A 19,004-nucleotide genomic window follows, 5' to 3' on the forward strand; every position below is an offset into this window, starting at 1 on the left:
GTTTGAATCTACAGATCAGAAAAACATTACAAAGCAAAATGTAGTTCTAAGTTGACGCCATTGAGCTAACAGAGAACCAACAGAAGTGCTTGTTTTTTAACTTTGGGCATGGCAGACCTAAGGTATGGAGTCAAACTGTTTGAAAAATTAAGTAACAATTCACAAAGCAGAGTTTCTATTAGCTGGTCGAAGCACAACGATTTCTGATTCAAGCCTCAGACTTAAACAGATGTTCGCAGGAAGAGCTAACGGGTGCCAGATTACTTCAAGAAGCTTAAGCCATTCTTTAATATTTGAAACCCCTTGAAGTAAGCCAGCCCATGGGGATCTCCTCACACTGCACCATAACCGAATTCTGTTGAAGTTGTCACATATGATGACACATCCTTTGGAAAACCTTTCTTTATCCCCCATAATAAGATGGAGGGCAAATCTATGTAAAACAATGTTTAAACAAATTATGCTGTGAAAATATGCCTCAAATCACACAACCTCATTTTCTGATGTTGGGTGCTACTTTCTATATATATTGATGGTATTCCTAAATCTTGTAAATAGGTTTACAATTGCAGACAAGCCGAATTTACACCACATTTTCACAAACTGAGGCATCATCAGGACCAGAAAAAAAGAGAAGGGGTCTTTAATGGAACAAATGCTCTCTCACACTGGTAATGAAAGCTCCTTATTTGTAATCCATTTATATCTCTGGTATGCCATACATGCGTTTTTCCCCCTATCAACTTTGATAGGAGGTGTAAATATATGTAAAAAAGCGATGCAACCTCATTCTTCACATTAGCACTGACTTCATAGCTCATTCCATTTGATAAAGAGCAATGATTGACAATTACCCTGCAGGCTGGCATGAGAAGTATCAAAGCAAAAAAAATGGCAACAGAACCTTAGTAATTTTTAGTATCAACCATACAGTTGTATCTTTCTGTATGAAAGTTAATGTCTGAATCAGCATCCTGTCTATGTGCTATGACAATTCAGTACTATGTAACTTTAAATTAATCCATTTACCATCAGTTTTACTTACCTTTGTAGCAGCACAAGAACTACAACAAGCATTTCAAACTCGCAGCCCACAATGGATAACACCGTGAGTACATGCTTGGTGTTAAAGCAGAGTAGGTACCTGCTTTCCAAACATTGCAGGTGCCTACTCTTCTAAAACTTACCTGGTCAGAGAGGAGGGCCAGCGAGGGAGCTCATCTTTCTGCTCCTCACTGCTCCCTCGTGCGCGCCGTCTGTAGTGAAGCCGGGCGCCGGAATATGACGTCCTATTCCGGCACCCGGCATCACTGGAAAGAGAGCAGTAAGGAGCAGATAGAAGATCCCCACTGGACCCCAGGGAGAGGCCCCACATTGGCTCCCAAAGGTAGGGAGCAATAATGAAAATTATGTGTCTGTCAGTCAGCGTGTCTATCAGTGAGTGTGTGTGTTGGTCAGTGAATGTGTGTGTATTGGTGAGTGTGTGTTGGTCAGTGTTGCATTGGCTGCGACTGGACAGTGGAGTACCTGGAAGTGCATGGAGGCACGCAACGCCACATTCCGACGTGACATCGACGTCTTCCACCTTCACAGGGTTTCAAGAAGTAGCAGAAGGATCAGATTTGGCGCAGGCTGCGGACGGCGCCATTTGGGGTATACCAGAGGCCGAACTCCGGCAATGGGCAATGTGAGTGGAGTCTGCTTGTTGGCAGCGGCAATGGGCAATGTGAGTGGAGTCTGCTTGTTGGCTAGAGAGGGGTGCTGAAATTTAGTATATGGGGGGGCTGGAATTTAGTAGAGGGGGGTGCTGAGGTTTTTTTTATACTGTACTTTTCAAAATAAACCTTATAAAGTTTCTATGAAAATGTTATATTTTTTTTGCGGCCGACAAACTTAAACCTTGTTTATGTGGCCCGTGCTAGACTTTGAGTTTGACATGCTTGTAATACAATGATAACTTTAATACACCCCCATATAGAAAAGAACAATGGCCATAACTGACTTAAGCTGAGGAACTCAAGTATTCGTGAAATACATGCAAAAAGAAAAACTGTATAAAAATATAAAAAAATTTAAAATAAAAAACTTACGCATTATCAGTTGCTTCAGTTTCCAAGATAATAGTGTTGGTCTTGTTATCAATCACAATGTTGGAGATATCTCCCCCATACAGGCTGGAACGTGGAGTGCTTACACAACTTGACATTAAAGAGTTCATAGAAGATGATTGGTTGGAACCTGGGATATTCATTGGAGATGGAGCCAGAGACCTTTGCTTTACTACCTGGTTCACGTTTCGGACAGTTTCAAACACACGCTTGGGGTGATTGCCACTAAAACACATAAGACATCTCAGGTTAAAGAACGTCTATACTTTACATTAATATAAGTCCAACTATACACATTACTTTAAAGAGAGTCAATACATATAAGTCCCAAAAAGGGAAGTGATCACTTTTTAACAAGGAATGATAGTTCTAGGAGACAAAGATTTAATGGATCAGGGATGGAGAGGAAGGTTAATTTGATTAATATTTTTTGTTTCAGTGACTGTGGCTTCACACATTGTTTGTTTTATTTATGAAGACTGCAACCAGATGCTAAAAACCATGGGACAATACTAAAAAGGTGCAGGCCTGTAAGGTAATAAAGTCTTAAAAGGTATGTTTGTAGCAACAGGAGAAATTTAATACAACAGGTTCTAGAGTTGTAACCACGTGATGCATTATCTTTTCTATAAAAGGTTTTTCATTGTAGATTTGCCATTACTGTCTCAGCTCTCCCATCTGTTGTAAACATCCTCCAAAAAATGTTGGTGCATTGGATCATTAGTTCTCTTAAATAAATTTTATAGCTGGACACCAAGGTTACATTGTTTGATATAGCATATATTGCGTTCCGCTACATTTAGTACAATTGAAAACCGTAGACTTTGGGCAAAGAGATTAAACCATTAACATGTAAGCTTTAAATGCTAGATTAAAGTGTACGTATTAACCCCTTAAGGACACATGATGGAAATATTCCGTCATGATTCCCTTTGATACCAGAAGTTGTGTCCTTAAGCATAATGAAAAAAAAATTTGTGTCGTCAGTAAATCTCCCCACAAACCCTTAATTTTATATGCAATACATAAAAGTAAAACGTTTGAATAAAAACAAATTAATATCAAAATAAACACCCAGTTGACATTTCTGCAATGAGCTCTACCCAAATTAGGGAGTGGCTTAGGCAATTAGGAAGCTCCCATAATATCTTAAAACTCTATATGGGACATGTAGTTAATAACTACTTGTTGGGGTGCATGGGTAACTTACACTAGGAAACCGTTTATTTCATGAGAAGAGGTGAAAGTAACACCATCCCCCTCCAACAGTAAATGTTATGTGTCACTCATCACCTCTTGACAACCCTTGTGTGTGTCTCTCCTAACATTCCTTATGTGTCTCTCGTAACAAGCCCATGTTTCTCCCAACTTCCCCTAACTATGAAATCCCAAACTACCATCTTCTGATATAGAGCATGTACTGCTGCAGAGGATACTGCATCAGTCATTGCAGGTCCATCCTCAGATCGCTGTACAAATGAGTGTTCCCCATCTATTCACTTCTACACTAGTGAGCTCTCCAATGACAAACCAGGTAGAAGATGCTCAACCACTCAGTACAGAGGGGGTGGTTTGCCATTATAATTTGTGATAGGAGATCTCTTCACAACATAATATATGCAATAAGCACAAGTAATTACGCTGTCAGGTGTGTCTTTACCTTCAAGCAAATGTTAAAGTAATATAAGCAGGTTTGTGGGATGTGGTAATATGCAATACATTGTGCTTTACTCTTTAGTAAGGTCAACAATCTTCTCTGGACCTAAACAGATCTGAGGGAACATCAAGGTTTTTGCAGCTACATATACCTTATAAATGTATAGCTATAGCCAGGAGATCTAATACAAATGAAAATACATCATATAATGTATAGCTATAGCCAGATCATCTAATAGCATAGGTAGGAGATCTAATACAAATGGCTAAGGGATCTGATTTGAATACTGAACCATTAATTATCATGTCTGTGTTTGACATATAAGAAACAGTTTAAACAAGTAGCATACTTCATTTCTGGAGAGTCTGGATCATCCATCTTCAGCTCTTTCCTCATGGAGCCTTCTATTTCAGCTGCTATAGAGTCCTGTGTGAGTTTAAAAAAATAAAAATGTAAGATAAAATTATGTATGCAGGTAATTCGGGACATCAGAGGAAATGTAAAGGAATAAGCTAAACCAGTTTTGGTGGAGAGGTCGGCGTGAACAACCAGTTTAACAAAGGTCTACTATACTAAAAATTCCACTGAAGAAAAAAAAAATGTAACAAAAATGAAAATCATGTTTATTGTAGCTTTTTTTTTTATATGTGCATTCAACATTTGAATACGGCTACAAATATTAGGTCTATGTGTGATTCATTAAAGCAAAGCTAGCAGATTTACCAGCAGGGAATCCAAACAATTGTTCAATTGATCCAAATAAATGTTTAATTGCTCTATTAAGACTTTAGGGCTGGATATCTTAGAATTGAAGTAGATTATGCTGCTAACTGAACTATTTGACAGAGAACCATATGGCAAAATCCTCTCTCAAAATAATTTAAAAGTGCTTATACAAATTAAGTAGAACTGACAATTCCACTTTCTTTTACATTTACACAAAAGACTTAAACAATGTCATCCCAATCCAGTTTAGTCTAAACACAGTGAAGGCACACATTGTAAAGGAGGAAAATAGAAACATTGTTTAATTTCTCCTCTTTTCTGTATGCTGACTGCAAGGTTCAAAGGACAGGGTTTAGGACAATAATTGACAAGCAGCTAAGTAGGAGGTGTTCCCTTCCAGGATTTGGATGTGATATGTATTTTTTGATCTATTTTTTTAAACAAATGACTAGTGACTGGTGACTGGGATGGTTATAACCTTTCAGATGCCAAATACAAATCAAAATGGGGAAGATTAAAGGGTTATGAAAAAAAAAAAAAAAGCAGTGCAACATTCTAAAAGAGGGGCAGTCACCATGGGAACCAGCAGCATCTGCTGGTGAATTCCACTGGTCATTGCTCCAGTGTTGAAACTTTGCACCACTTTTCTGATTACTACACTATAATAACCATCTCCCCAAATGAGTACTGTTCCCTGCTTACCATAGGAAATACACCTAGTGTGTGGTACCGTCGTGAAATAACATTTGGCATGGTTTTATTTCTTAGGTTTTTTAACTCTTCCTGCGCCTCATGAAGCATCTCCATGCACTCTGCATATTTGTCCTCCAATTCCCGTAGCTGCAACACGAAAGAAAGACAAATATTTCAAACCACATTCGAATAGTCACTGATAGCAGAAATTATCTAGGTGCTTTATGTACCAGGAGGAAATCAGTGCCTCCCTGCACACATATACTGTATTTTAAATTGGAACATGCAGTCTATCAGCCACCGACTCACACAGTGCAGTAAATTTGAGTCACCATGATCTACATTTGTTTACACAACCTATATCAAAGACATATCAGTCAGACTGGATACAATGGCATACAAATTACTACACTCATTCATTTTTCTAAATTGTTTACGGATCAAAGAAAAATTCTTTAGAGAAAGGGTCTAAGTTTACAGTTTATTAAACCATTAAAACACCAACTGAACATTATTAATAAGCATGAGAACGTCTGCTGAAAGACACTCTTACCTCGGCTGTAAGCTGTCTCTGGGCATCTTTAGCAGCCCCCAGATGTTGCACAAGCTCTTCATTTTCAACTGCATACTGTAAACAACAAAGTTTACAATAAAGAACTCAAAACTAATATACGTCTTATTCATAGAAAATAAATTTTTAGAGCAAAAAATGAAGTGGGAAAAAAATATGGCGAAAACAGATGAGTATATCAATTAGTGGGTCTGTAAACAGTCAGCAGTACATTATGTATTTAAATTAAGAAATAATCATTACAATTTAAGAGTACGATTAACACACCGATATGAATATAAAAAAGCATTTATTTAGTACAGTCTAAAATCAAGTCTCTAAACATTAAAGGGAACCCAAAAACAACAATCATTCTGTTGAAACCTTTTGATTTAAATATTAAGGATTACTCATCGAGTTTCCAGCAAAGGGACTCCTCATCTGCAGACTTCAGTCACATCAGAATGGATTGAAGGTAGAATGTCAGGAGGAGGAAGACAGACACTATGGGTGTATTTAAAGGGACACTATAGTTTCCAAAACAACTTTTGCTTAATGAAGCAGTTTTAGTGTTAAGATTATGCCTCTGATGTTTCACTGCTCAATTTACAGACATCTAGGAGTTAAATTACTTTTGTTTGTTTATGCAACCATAGGCACACCTCCCCTGGCAGTGACTGACACAGCCTGCATGAAAACAAAAGTTTCATTTTCAATCAGATGTAACTTACTTTAAATGTTTGTATCTCCTGCTCTGTAAATTGGACTTTAATTACATACATGAGGCTCTTCTAGCAAGCTGTTAAGAGAGCAGGAGATAAACTCTAAATGTCGGTAAATTGAGCAGTAAACATTAGATGACTCTTTACAGAAAGTGTTTAGAAAGGCTGTGTAACTCACATGGAGGTAAGTGTGACTGGCTGCATAAACAATATGATTTAACTCCTAAATGGCAGTGAGACTGCAGGGGCATTATCTGTACACCAAAACTGCTTAATTAAGCTAAGGTTGTTTTGGTGACTATAGTGTCCCTTTAACCCTGCAGTGTAAACATTGCAGGGTTAGACCTGCAGGACCACTGCGCACAGTCTAGATCAGTGTTCCCCAACCCAGTCATCGTGGACCACCAACAGTCCAGGATTTATGCATTTCCCGGTTTTATTCTAATGGAGATACTGACAAAACCTTTAAAATAGTGTTCCTTTAAAATAAAAATGGTAAGATATAAAAAATGTGAATACTGAAAAGAAAAGTCTTTGCAGTTAAAAAATTATTAGGGAAATTTAGAAGAAGGAATGCATATTTCAGGCTGCGATTAAATGCTTGGGGTACTTACAGATTTAGCCTTTTTCTGAATATCAACAATTTGAGAGAGCAAATGGGTTATCTCCTCTTGTTGACGAGCAGCATCTTCTGTTTTTTTAGCCAATTCATCCGATATGCTGACAATTTGGAAATTAGCATCCCCTAAAAAAAATTACAAAAAATAAATAAATAAAACCATCAGTAAGTATGCAAACACATTTCAAATATCAAAATGTCAGGTATTCAAACGCGATACAAAAATCTATAATGAATCAATCACTACATTCACCCATACTAAAAAAGGGTACTAGGCTAAACTATCCAAATTAGTTTCACTTATATTTTCTGAATGTATTTTGCAAGACTATGCGGTGTTTAATCGTCTATGTATTTAGTACATATAGTGTGCTATCATTAATTAAATGAAACTCTGTATATGTTTTTTGGTCTACAAAAACACTAACAACAATACACACACCCCTACCTTATGTGGTGCCACATTATCTTGGATTTTAAGAGCGTGGAAGTTATATATGGCAAATACCCAACAGAAATAAGGTGATTAGCAACCAAAGTTATGTACAGAACACTAAAATGGCATACGTTCCCTAAGGGACACTGCAGACAAACGCTTTACGTGCAGGTATGGTTACAAATAATTTCTTAGAATTAGGAGTTTATGTCATAAGCCCACACTCCTGTTACAGGTTTCAAAGTGTCGGGTTTCCTTTTGCAGTGCCAATAATAAAGCTGTATGCTAATGGAGAGTGAGTTAGAAATAGAGATGGTAAGGTATTAGACAAAAGCATTGGAGTAAGTCGTATTTTGGTTTAACATGAGAAAGCAGTACAGCATGCAAGGCTACATAACACATCAGCCTAGACATCACCAGCATGTAACATCGTGCGGGACTGCCAATGCCTTTCTGATCCCACAAAGCTCACGACCTAGAGTAGTGACCATTGTGTGATGACAGCATGGTAGCTAAAGATTAATTGGTCACTGAACAGCAAGGAACTGTAATAATTTGGTAAAAGGATATGTCAGTGTCAAGCAGTAAAAAAAAAAAAGATTAAATAACGTAAAAAGAGATCAAAAGGAATTAGAAAAAGAAAGGCCAAAAGGAGCCCCATGTTATGATATATTTAAAACTATCCGTTTTCCTGGCACTGGAGGGTCCCTCTCCCTCCCACCCACCAATCCCCAGGTACTGAAGGGGTGAAAACCCCTTCAGTCACTTAACTGAGGCAGCGGCGAGGCTCCTCCTCTCCATTGCATCAGCCGGTGGGCGAGACTGATCCCGCCCACTGGCCGAGGAGATCTAATGCACATGCGCGGCAATGCCGCACATGCGCATTAGCGATCCCCATAGGAAAGCATTGAAAAATAATTTCAATGCTTTCCCATAGGAATTTGAGCGACGCTGGAGGTCCTCACACAGCGTAAGGACGTCCAGCGACGCTCTAGCACAGGTTTCCTGTGCTATAGAGCAGGAAGTGACCTCTAGTGGCTGTCTAGTAGACAGCCACTAGAGGTGGAGTTAACCCTGCAAGGTAATTATTGCAGTTTATAAAAACCTGCAATAATTACACTTGCAGGGTTAAGAGTAGTGGGAGTTGGCACCCAGACCACTCCAATGGGCAGAAGTGGTCTGGGTGCCTGGAGTGTCCCTTTAAACAATATTGAAATCCCCGTATAAAAAGTTCAATTAGAGTAATAAATCCCCAGTGTTACGATCTCTTTATTGGTGGCTTGCTCACAGCGTTCTTATGTGCCATAAATACCTACATGTTTGCAATCTAAATGAAAGTGGATGAAAGGTAACCAAATGTTATATACACATTGTCTAGCAAATGGAGGACAAGATGATTTACACTGAACAAAATTATAAACGCAACACTTGTTTTTGCCCCCATTTTTCATAAGATGAACTCAAAGATCTAAGACTTTTTCTATGTATACAAAAGGCCTATTTCTCTCAAATATTGTTCACAAATCTGTCTAAATCTCTGTTAGTGAGCACTTCTCCTTTGCCGATATAATCCATCCATCTCTGCGTTTATAATTTTGCTCAGTGTATAAGTGGATATCATACTAAAAGAACATACTTAGCTCTTTGACACAGTCATTCACTAACTGTTGTTCTTTTTCTTCATATGTTATAGTCTCTGTTTCCAAGTGGCATGCCTAGGGGAAAAAGAGAAATGGATTAGTATATTGGCAAGCTACTTAAAGGCCTTCGATATCAGATAGATTACAGTGGTTAATATGGCTAAATAGATAACTATATCAGCCATATGTTCATTGTAATCTAATACACCCAGCTGTCGTATGTAAAGTCTCTCTCTGGTGTAAATAGTTAAGTTTGAGTTGAGAGAAAAGAGGGAAAAAAAAAAGTTGAAAAAGTTGTTCAAAGAATTATATTTAAAATGGTAAAATAAAGTAATTTTAAAAAAATATAAAAATGTTTATAAAATATCTTCCTATCACACTACTTCTGCTTAAGATCGATAGTGAGAGTAAAATTAAGATTGCGCTCATATGTTTGTCATTTATTGTAAAATGCAAACAGGATGAGGAAAGACAGGCAATAAAAATGGCCAAACCCATTTCATATGAAGAGCTTTGTCAACACAATTTCTTCTTAAAATGACACATTCCTAGTGCGGAATTGCAGGTTGATTTTGGAGAAATATTATTGGCTTTTAGTATTGGATGCACACATGCAAATTTGTCAGCAGATGTAACCACACCTTTAAATTAACGCTTGTACGTTGTATTCTTAAAGAAACTGTTTGGTCACTATGACAACATAATGAAAATGAAGTTGATTTGGTGCCCAGAGGTCCGTTGAGTATTGTTTAACCCCTTCACATATGAAAACTCTAACAGTTTAACCACAAAGGTTGCTATCCTGCGCCGGATACCCCTTTACCCAGTGGCATCAGAGTTCTTTACTTAAACTTCAGGAAGCTTGGAGAGGGGTCCTGCGGCCAGTGGCACTGCTGATTGGCTAGAGCAGTCAGCTAAAGCTCTAAGCCAATCAGTAGCTCCACATTCATAAAAATGGTACAAAAGCCAATTGGGCATATTATGTTGGACAGTACCTTTTTTTTATGAATGGAGAGCTGCTGATTGGCTTAGAGAGTCAGCTGACAACTAGTGGCACTCCACACTTTATGAAACTCAATCGAGTTTGCTGCTTGGGAAAGGTAGATCTGGCTCTGGAGAGCAACATTTTTGATGAAAACATTCAAGAACGATTTAACTACTTCAGGTATCTACCGATATGGATTTTTTTTTTTGTTTGGTTGTTTTTTTTTTAGAGCCGATACAGATATTCTGTGAACTTTCAGGCTGATAGCCGATAACTTACCGATACCCTGTACTTTTACAGTTTAAAAAAAAAAAAAAAAAAAACTCTACACAAATCTACTGTTAACTGAGCATGTTTATTATTTTATTTCGTTTTTTGCTAATCTTTTTTTATTAGGGTAAATGCACAAAATATACATGCCAGTCACAATTTTTTATGTTTTCAAGAATGTGTGTGTGTGTGTGTGTATATATATATATATATATATATAAATATAAATAAATATGCGGGGGAGGAATCTGTGGAATATATATATTAAATAAAAAAAAAAAAATGAAAAAAAAATGTATCCCCCCCCCCTTCCAGTGTGTGTGTGTGTGTGTATATATATGTGTGTGTGTGTGTGTGTGTGTCAGTGTGTGAATGTGTAGGGTGTTATTGTATGTGTGGCAGGGAGGGAAGCAGATCAAAGCAAATATAACTTTAAAAATAACTTTTCTTCTATGTTGTTTTTAACTCCCCCCCCCCCCCTTACCTGTGGCCTGGGAGGGGAAGACATTGCTTTCCATCCCTGGGGGTCCTAGTGGTGAGAGTGAACTCTAGCCTGCAGCTCAGGCTAGAGTTCACTCTCACGAGTGCGGAGCGTTGCCGTGGTAACCACGGCAACGTTTCACGCTCGCGAGAGGAGAACCTGACGGAGCTGCAAGTAAGAGCTCACCCGGGTCATCTCTCCCTCTCCTGCTGGCTGCCAGCAGAGTTCCTGCGGGCCAGGGAGGGAGATCACTGATCTCCACTCGTCCTCACTGTCTGCATCATCATCAATATCTTTATAGGTAGATACCGGTATTGCTGAAAATGCACAATATCGGCCGAAAATATCGGCCAGACCAATAATCGGTCAATTCCCAACTTCAGGTAAGAATGTGCCAGGGACCTCTTTCCAACACAGCAACTTTATTTCAATGAAGTTGCTTTATTTCATACAGTTCACTTAAGAAGATGCCCAAGTCATATCTAAGTCCAGGGTTCCATGACAGTCAAAATGTAAACAAAGATAGGAGAATGTTTTTGGCCTATCATTTGAATTCAATCATTCACATTTTCTCTTTTGTTAGTTACGAGTTACAGCTATAGCACTGATCACTAAAATCACAACATCTGTATGTACTGGTTTTGGTACACAGATACTGCCCCTGTTAAACAATTTACATTACCAATGTAAAACATTGCTGTTTTTGAGGATCATAAAGGTTTCCAGAAAGACAGTCATGTGAAGCACTTTTCATAGGCTTTTGCATTCGCATCATCACATTTAGTTGTATGAGACTAAAATTCATCTATTAATTTAATAAAAACAATGGAAACATTGTAATGTCTGAACGCAGCAATTGCCGTGCAAGCACAGTAGGTCCAAAATGCTTTTTTTTAAGAAGCATCTAATTTGACCAGAAATTATTGGGTTTGGTAGTCTCACAATAAACAGATCTGGCTGCTGTAAGGAGACTGATTTGGCAAGGAATGCCATTTCCACTAAGTTTTCCATACCACTTATACAGTTTGATGGGCAACATATGGCAATTGCTGCTCTGTAGCATGTACCAACACTGAAGGCAGCAAATCCAGATTCTATGCATAAAATAATACAATTCTAGGATTGCCAGTCCACATGATGAAATTATTTGTGCACAGGAACACATGGTGGAAATAGCCACCATAGTCTTGGATCTGGATTGAATGTAACACTTTACTAAGCGTTATGTTAAAAATAAATAAGGTCTGAATGTCCCTTTAAGAAGACACTTTTAGGATTAGAATACCAGATGCTGCTATTAGTCAGAGGTTCACAGGAAAGGTTATCTAATGGATGAGCAATTAGCCACTCAGATTGTATCAGGTTTTTAACATTCATATTAAGTCTTGTACGAGCAAATCACATCTTAAACATAGGTGCTGAGGTTTAAAATACTGCTCCTGCAGCAAATAGTATTTAGATATGTAATGCTGCTGGCCTCTACAAATACACATTGATCTTTTTGTCACTTTAGATACATAAAGAAGTGCTAGGAATTAATTTGTTAAGATTATGAGGTTTTGTATCAGATTTTAGAACATAAAATGTGCAATTTAACTGGTCTCTCTCTCTGCCACTGGTGTAAGACACTAGTGATACTAACAGGGATATTTAATGATGTGAGAATTTCAAGTTTAAAGGGGCACTATAGTCACCCAGACCACTTCAGCTCAATGAAATGGTCTGGGTGCCAGGTCCAACAGGTTTTAACCCTTCACATGTAAACATAGCAGTTTCAGATAAACTGCTATGTTTACATAGCAGGGTTAAATTAACCCGGTGGGCCGCCGGCACCTGGGCCGGGCAGACAGCTGGGTCTGCTGGCCGGCGGCCGCTGGCTGGGGAGGTCTGCCGGCGGCCGCAGGGGGAGCAGGCTCTTCTGTCTCTGCTCCCCCTCCCTCGCGCGCAGCTTAATGAGACCGGGGCCGGAATATGACGTCATATTCCGGCGCCGGTCTCTTGCTAGCGCGCGAGGGCGGGGGAGCAGAGACAGAAGAGCACAGAAGAGCCTGCTCCCCCTGCAGCCGCCAGCAGACCTCCCCAGCCAGCAAGCCTCCCCAGCCAGCGGCCGCCGGCCAGCAGACCTCCCCAGCCAGCGGCCGCCGGCCAGCAGACCTCCACTAGCCCACCCAGCCGGTCACCAACAAGTAAAATATGTAATTCTGTCAGTGTCAGAGTGTGTGTGTGTGTGTGTCTGTGTCATTGTGTGTGTGTCTGTGTCATTGTGTGTGTGTCTGTGTCATTTAGTGTGTGTCTGTGTCATTTAGTGTGTGTCTGTGTCATTTAGTGTGTGTCTGTGTCATTTAGTGTGTGTCTGTGTCATTTAGTGTGTGTCTGTGTCATTTAGTGTGTGTCTGTGTCATTTAGTGTGTGTCTGTGTCATTTAGTGTGTGTCTGTGTCATTTAGTGTGTGTCTGTGTCATTTAGTGTGTGTCTGTGTCATTTAGTGTGTGTCTGTGTCATTTAGTGTGTGTCTGTGTCATTTAGTGTGTGTCTGTGTCATTTTGTGTGTGTCTGTGTCATTTTGTGTGTGTCTGTGTCATTTTGTGTGTGTCTGTGTCATTTTGTGTGTGTCTGTGTCATTTTGTGTGTGTCTGTGTCATTTTGTGTGTGTCTGTGTCATTTTGTGTGTGTCTGTGTCATTTTGTGTGTGTCTGTGTCATTTTGTGTGTGTCTGTGTCATTTTGTGTGTGTCTGTGTCATTTTGTGTGTGTCTGTGTCATTTTGTGTGTGTCTGTGTCATTTTGTGTGTGTCTGTGTCATTTTGTGTGTGTCTGTGTCATTTTGTGTGTGTCTGTGTCATTTTGTGTGTCTGTGTCATTTTGTGTGTCTGTGTCATTTTGTGTGTCTGTGTCATTGTGTGTGTGTCTGTGTCATTGTGTGTGTGTCTGTGTCATTGTGTGTGTGTCTGTGTCATTGTGTGTGTGTCTGTGTCATTGTGTGTGTGTCTGTGTCATTGTGTGTGTCTGTGTCATTGTGTGTGTGTGTCATTGTGTGTGTGTCTGTGTCATTGTGTGTGTGTGTCATTGTGTGTGTGTGTCATTGTGTGTGTCTGTGTCATTGTGTGTGTGTGTGTCATTGTGTGTGTCTGTGTCATGGTGTGTGTGTGCGTGTGTCATTGTGTGTGTGCGTGTGTCATTGTGTGTGTGCGTGTGTCATTGTGTGTGTGTCTGTGTCATGGTGTATCCGTGTGTCTGTGTGTATTTAAAAAGTGTTTTTACTCACCTTTTTTTTTCTCCCCACGCCGTGCTGGTCTCCCCTCGACTGGCCCTGCCTCTATGGCTGAGATCATCAAGCATGATGATCTGAGCCAATCCAATGCTCTGCCATAGGATTGTGTCATTGTCTGTGTCATTGTGTGTGTGTGTGTCATTGTGTGTGTGTGTCATTATGTGTGAGTCTGTGTCATTGTGTGTGTGTGAGTCTGTGTCATTGTGTGTGTGTGTGTGTGTCTGTGTCATTGTGTGTGTGTGTGTGTGTCTGTGTCATTGTGTGTGTGTGTGTGTGTGTGTCTGTGTCATTGTGTGTGTGTGTGTCTGTGTCATTGTGTGTGTGTGTGTGTGTCTGTGTCATTGTGTGTGTGTGTGTGTGTGTCTGTGTCATTGTGTGTGTGTGTGTCTGTGTCATGGTGTGTGTGTGTGTGTGTCTGTGTCATGGTGTGTGTGTCTGTGTCATGGTGTGTGTGTGTCTGTGTCATTGTGTGTGTGTGTCTGTGTCATTGTGTGTCTGTGTCATGGTGTGTGTGTGTGTGTATGTGTTTGTCATGGTGTGTGTGTGTGTCTGTGTCATTGTGTGTGTCTGTGTCATTGTGTGTGTCTGTGTCATGGTGTGTGTCTGTGTCATGGTGTGTGTGTGCGTGTGTCATGGTGTGTGTGTGCATGTGTCATTGTGTGTGTGCGTGTGTCATTGTGTGTGTGCGTGTGTCATTGTGTGTGTGTCTGTGTCATTGTGTGTGTGTCTGTGTCATGGTGTATCCGTGTGTCTGTGTGTATTTAAAAAGTGTTTTTACTCACCTTTTTTTTTCTCCCCACGCCGTGCTGGTCTCCCCTCGACTGGCCCTGCCTCTATGGCTGAGATCATCAAGCATGATGATCTGAGCCAATCCAATGCTCTGCCATAGGATTGGCTGCAAAGGAGCTGCACACTGTGCAGCACTGACACAGGAAGCACCTCTAGTGACTGTCTGAGTGACTGTCACTAGAGGTGTCACTAGGAAGCAATGTAAACATTGCATGTGAGTATGCGTAATGTATTATTAAATTAAAAGGACCAATATTATATATTAGAAAAAGAAATTCACTATTGTTAAAAGACCTTTTGAGTGCTCCACTTTACCGCTGGATATATATTGAGGACGTCGGATACACCAAAGGCAAGATACATTGGAATACTATTCAGGGGTGAGTGCCTAAATTATTATTTTGTTTATATATATATATATATTACTTAACCATCTGGGGTGGCAAGACATTGCCTTACATATTACATACGGCAATATATGGGGCAATGACTTATGGGGCTGGCATAGATTTTTTTTTTCCAGGGCTGCTTTGTATCCCCAGTCCGGCCCTGGGGTTAATCCAACCTCTAGTGGCTGTCTTCCTGACAGCCGTTAGAGGCGCTTCTGCAAAGCTGGATGCGAAATTCGCATCCAGCGTGCAGAACGTCCATAGGAAAGCATTGAGAAATGCTTTCCTATGGTGTGTGTCTGCATGAGCGCGGCTCTTGCCGCCCATGCGCATTCCACTCCACTCAAGAGCCGACGTCGGCAGGGGAGGAGAGGTCACCAGCACAGAGGGAGCCTGGCGCTGGATTAAGGTAAGCTGCTGAAGGGGTTTTAACCCCTTCAGCGCCATGGGTGGGGGACCCTGAATGTGAGGGTCCCCCAAGGATGACATAGTGTCAAGAAAACGGGTTTGTTTTCCTGACACTATAGTGATCCTTTAACCCCTTAAGGACCAAACTTCTGGAATAAAAGGGAATCATGACATGTCACACACGTCATGTGTCCTTAAGGACTTCTGTACTTCTGATAACTTTGCATGTTACTTCACTGACAAGATTGAACAGCTAAGGAAAGAATTCTCCCCTCCTTGCCTTTCTGTTTCTCAATCACACATAGATCATGCCTTTCCTACCCTTCAGACATTCTCCCCAGCTACTGACCAAGAGGTGGCTGCTCTTCTTTGCTCCTCTCGCCCCACCACTTGCCCGCTCGATCCTGTCCCATCTCACCTTATCAGATCTCTCTCCACTTGTCTCGTGCCTTCTCTAACACACATCTTCAACTGCTCGCTCTCTTCTGGCATCGTCCCTGCTGACCTTAAACATGCCACTGTAGTACCTATACTAAAAAAAACATCCCTCGACTCATCCACCCTCTCTAACTACCGTCCCATATCCCTGCTCCCTTTTTCCTCAAAGCTTCTGGAAAGGCTTGTCTTTACCCGTGTGTCTCATTTCCTCAATTCCAACTCTCTCCTTGACCCCCTTCAATCTGGCTTCCGCCCTCTCCACTCTACAGAGACTGCCCTTATCAAAGTCACTAACGACCTAATCGCAGCTAAATCCAAAGGCCACTACTCCATACTAATTCTTCTTGACCTCTCAGCGGCCTTTGACACCGTTGATCATGCTCTCCTTCTTCAAACTCTTCAATCACTCAGTCTCTGTGACTCTGTCCTCTCATGGTTTTCCTCTTATCTCTCCCAACGCTCATTCAGTGTCTCCTTTTCTAATGATACCTCCTCCCCTCGCCCTGTCTCGGTTGGAGTCCCCCAAGGCTCCGTCCTTGGTCCCCTTCTATTTTCTCTTTATACTGCCTCTCTTGGCAAACTTATTACCTCTTTTGGATTCCACTACCACCTGTACGCTGATGACACCCAGCTATATCTCTCCTCCCCGGACCTCTCCCCTGCCGTCCTGCAACGTGTCACTGCTTGCCTTTCCTCCATCTCTGACTGGATGTCCTCCCGCTTTCTGAAACTCAATCTCTCAAAAACTGAGCTCCTTGTCTTTCCTCCTCCTAATACTGATCCACCTCTTTCGCTCTCCCTTCAAGTTTGTGGTACCAACATCAGTCCATCTTTGCAAGCGCGCTGTCTTGGCGTCATACTTGACTCTGGTCTCACCTTTGAGCCTCACATCCAGCATGTTGCCAAATCCTGTAGATTCCATCTTAAAAACATAGCCCGCATCCGCCCCTTTCTTGCACCAGATACTACCAAGGAGCTTGTCCATGCTCTGGTAATTTCCCGCATGGATTACTGTAACCCTCTCCTGATTGGTCTTCCCAAAAGCCGTACTGCACCCCTACAGTCTGTAATGAACGCTGCTGCTAGACTGATTTTCCTCTCTAGTCGTTTCTCTCACACCTCACCCCTCTGCCAGTCCTTACATTGGCTTCCTGTATGCTATAGGAGTCAATTCAAGGTACTCACACCTATAAAGCACTGAACAACTCTAGCCCCTCTTATATCTCCTCACAGATCCATAGGTATGTCCCTTCTCGGTCTCTCCGCTCTGCCCGTGACCACCTCCTGTCCGTTGTCCGCACTCGTACGGCCAACTCGCGCTTGCAGGACTTCTCGCGGGCGGCTCCCTTCCTATGGAATAGCCTGCCTACCGCCATCAGACTCTCCCCTAGTCTTGCATCTTTTAAGAAGTGCCTTAAAACCCATCTCTTTAGGAAAGCATATGGCCTCCAAGACTAACTCCTACCTCACATACCTGTCTCTTGCCCTCTCCTAAAGGGCAGTCCACCTTATTTGATTGCAAATTCCTGTCCTAATGTGTTTTACACCCACCTCCTATAGAATGTAAGCTCGATCGAGCAGGGTCCTCTTCAACCTATTGTTCCTGTAAGTTTATTTGTAATTGTCCTATTTATAGTTAAATCCCTTCTCATAATATTGTAAAGCGCTACGGAATCTGTTGGCGCTATATACATTGCTATAATAATAATAATAATAATAATAAGGGGTTAAGGTCAAAATATTAAAACTGGATTTATGTTGAAACTTACTTTGAATTTTCACTTTAGTGAATAACCCTTAAAGTTCAAAATGATACCATTAACATTAGAAATGCTGCACTCCTCAGAAAAAGCAATAGTGAACGATTTATTGTTGTATTGAGTCTCTATTGGTATCAATGTGCTACCAGTCTTTGACACTTGGTGTCGCTACATACCAGTTTATGCTTCATGCTACAGAAGTTAAGGAAATAAATAAAAATGCTCAATAAGAAAGTGATATTCTAAGATTTATTATTCACTTTATGTTTTATGTTTAGGCAGTATTGATTAACTCCTACTCCAGGAAATTGCAAACAATCCGATCCAATAGTCTTAAAAACAGTCAGCCAGAGATTAAAATGTGCATGAATTTCAGGCCATCCGTAACATCTCAACTGGATGAATAAGAGTGATCAAGATAGAAAGATTGTTATGGTACATTACCAACTTGGACCCCATTGCACATCAAAAATGTTAAACCTAGGGAAACATATTGGCAATCTAGAGGTTTCCCACAAAGGCAGTTCACACACACTAATTTTTAGAGTCTGTAAGGGGTACTGCTAAACACGCAAAACTTTGTGAAAAATAGCCTCAGATTTATTTTCTTCTAATTTAAAACCTACAATACCCCAATTGAGTATGATCATGTATTTTGCAGTTAGAAAGTAATAAAATCTCTTCCATCAGATCTCACTAATCCTCATGCATGATTACCAACCAGCCTGTAGAAGAGTAAATCTCTCTGCCAAAAGCCACTAGTAGTCATTGATCTAATTTCCTGAAAAGTTTCTGAAAATGCCTGCTCACTCCCTGCTTTCAGTACAGAAAGTTTCAATGAGTGTTAGCCCTACAGTGAAAGAGCAGTGTATTGGACCATCTTTGATTTTTATAAATTGTCACACGTACTGTATATGAGAAAAATTGCAGTTTTGCTTTTACCAACATTTCAGACTCTGTGTGTGATATATTATAACATTTGCCTATATATAAAAATATTTGAGAATTGCTTTAAAGGATTAACGAATAAGTGGAAATAAAACTAAATGGTGTAAATTTACAT

At 40.4% G+C, this 19,004-nt stretch overlaps 1 protein-coding gene across 7 annotated transcripts in view; it reads right to left on the reverse strand.

The window, feature by feature from the left end:
• The window catches only part of TRAK1 (trafficking kinesin protein 1), a 126,032-nt gene that overhangs the window by 31,661 nt on the left and 75,367 nt on the right, over positions 1-19,004 (reverse strand). For all 7 annotated transcript variants that reach the window (XM_063452093.1, XM_063452091.1, XM_063452088.1 and 4 more), the window contains 6 exons: positions 9,148-9,226; positions 7,071-7,201; positions 5,738-5,812; positions 5,194-5,331; positions 4,115-4,191; positions 2,091-2,333 (listed from right to left, as the gene is read on the reverse strand). In XM_063452093.1, coding sequence (XP_063308163.1) covers positions 2,091-2,333; positions 4,115-4,191; positions 5,194-5,331; positions 5,738-5,812; positions 7,071-7,201; positions 9,148-9,226 — 743 coding nt within the window. The remainder of the gene's footprint in view (positions 1-2,090; positions 2,334-4,114; positions 4,192-5,193; positions 5,332-5,737; positions 5,813-7,070; positions 7,202-9,147; positions 9,227-19,004) is intronic.

The sequence above is a fragment of the Pelobates fuscus genome, chromosome 4, assembly GCF_036172605.1.
Source record: "Pelobates fuscus isolate aPelFus1 chromosome 4, aPelFus1.pri, whole genome shotgun sequence".
NCBI classification, from domain to species: domain Eukaryota; kingdom Metazoa; phylum Chordata; class Amphibia; order Anura; family Pelobatidae; genus Pelobates; species Pelobates fuscus.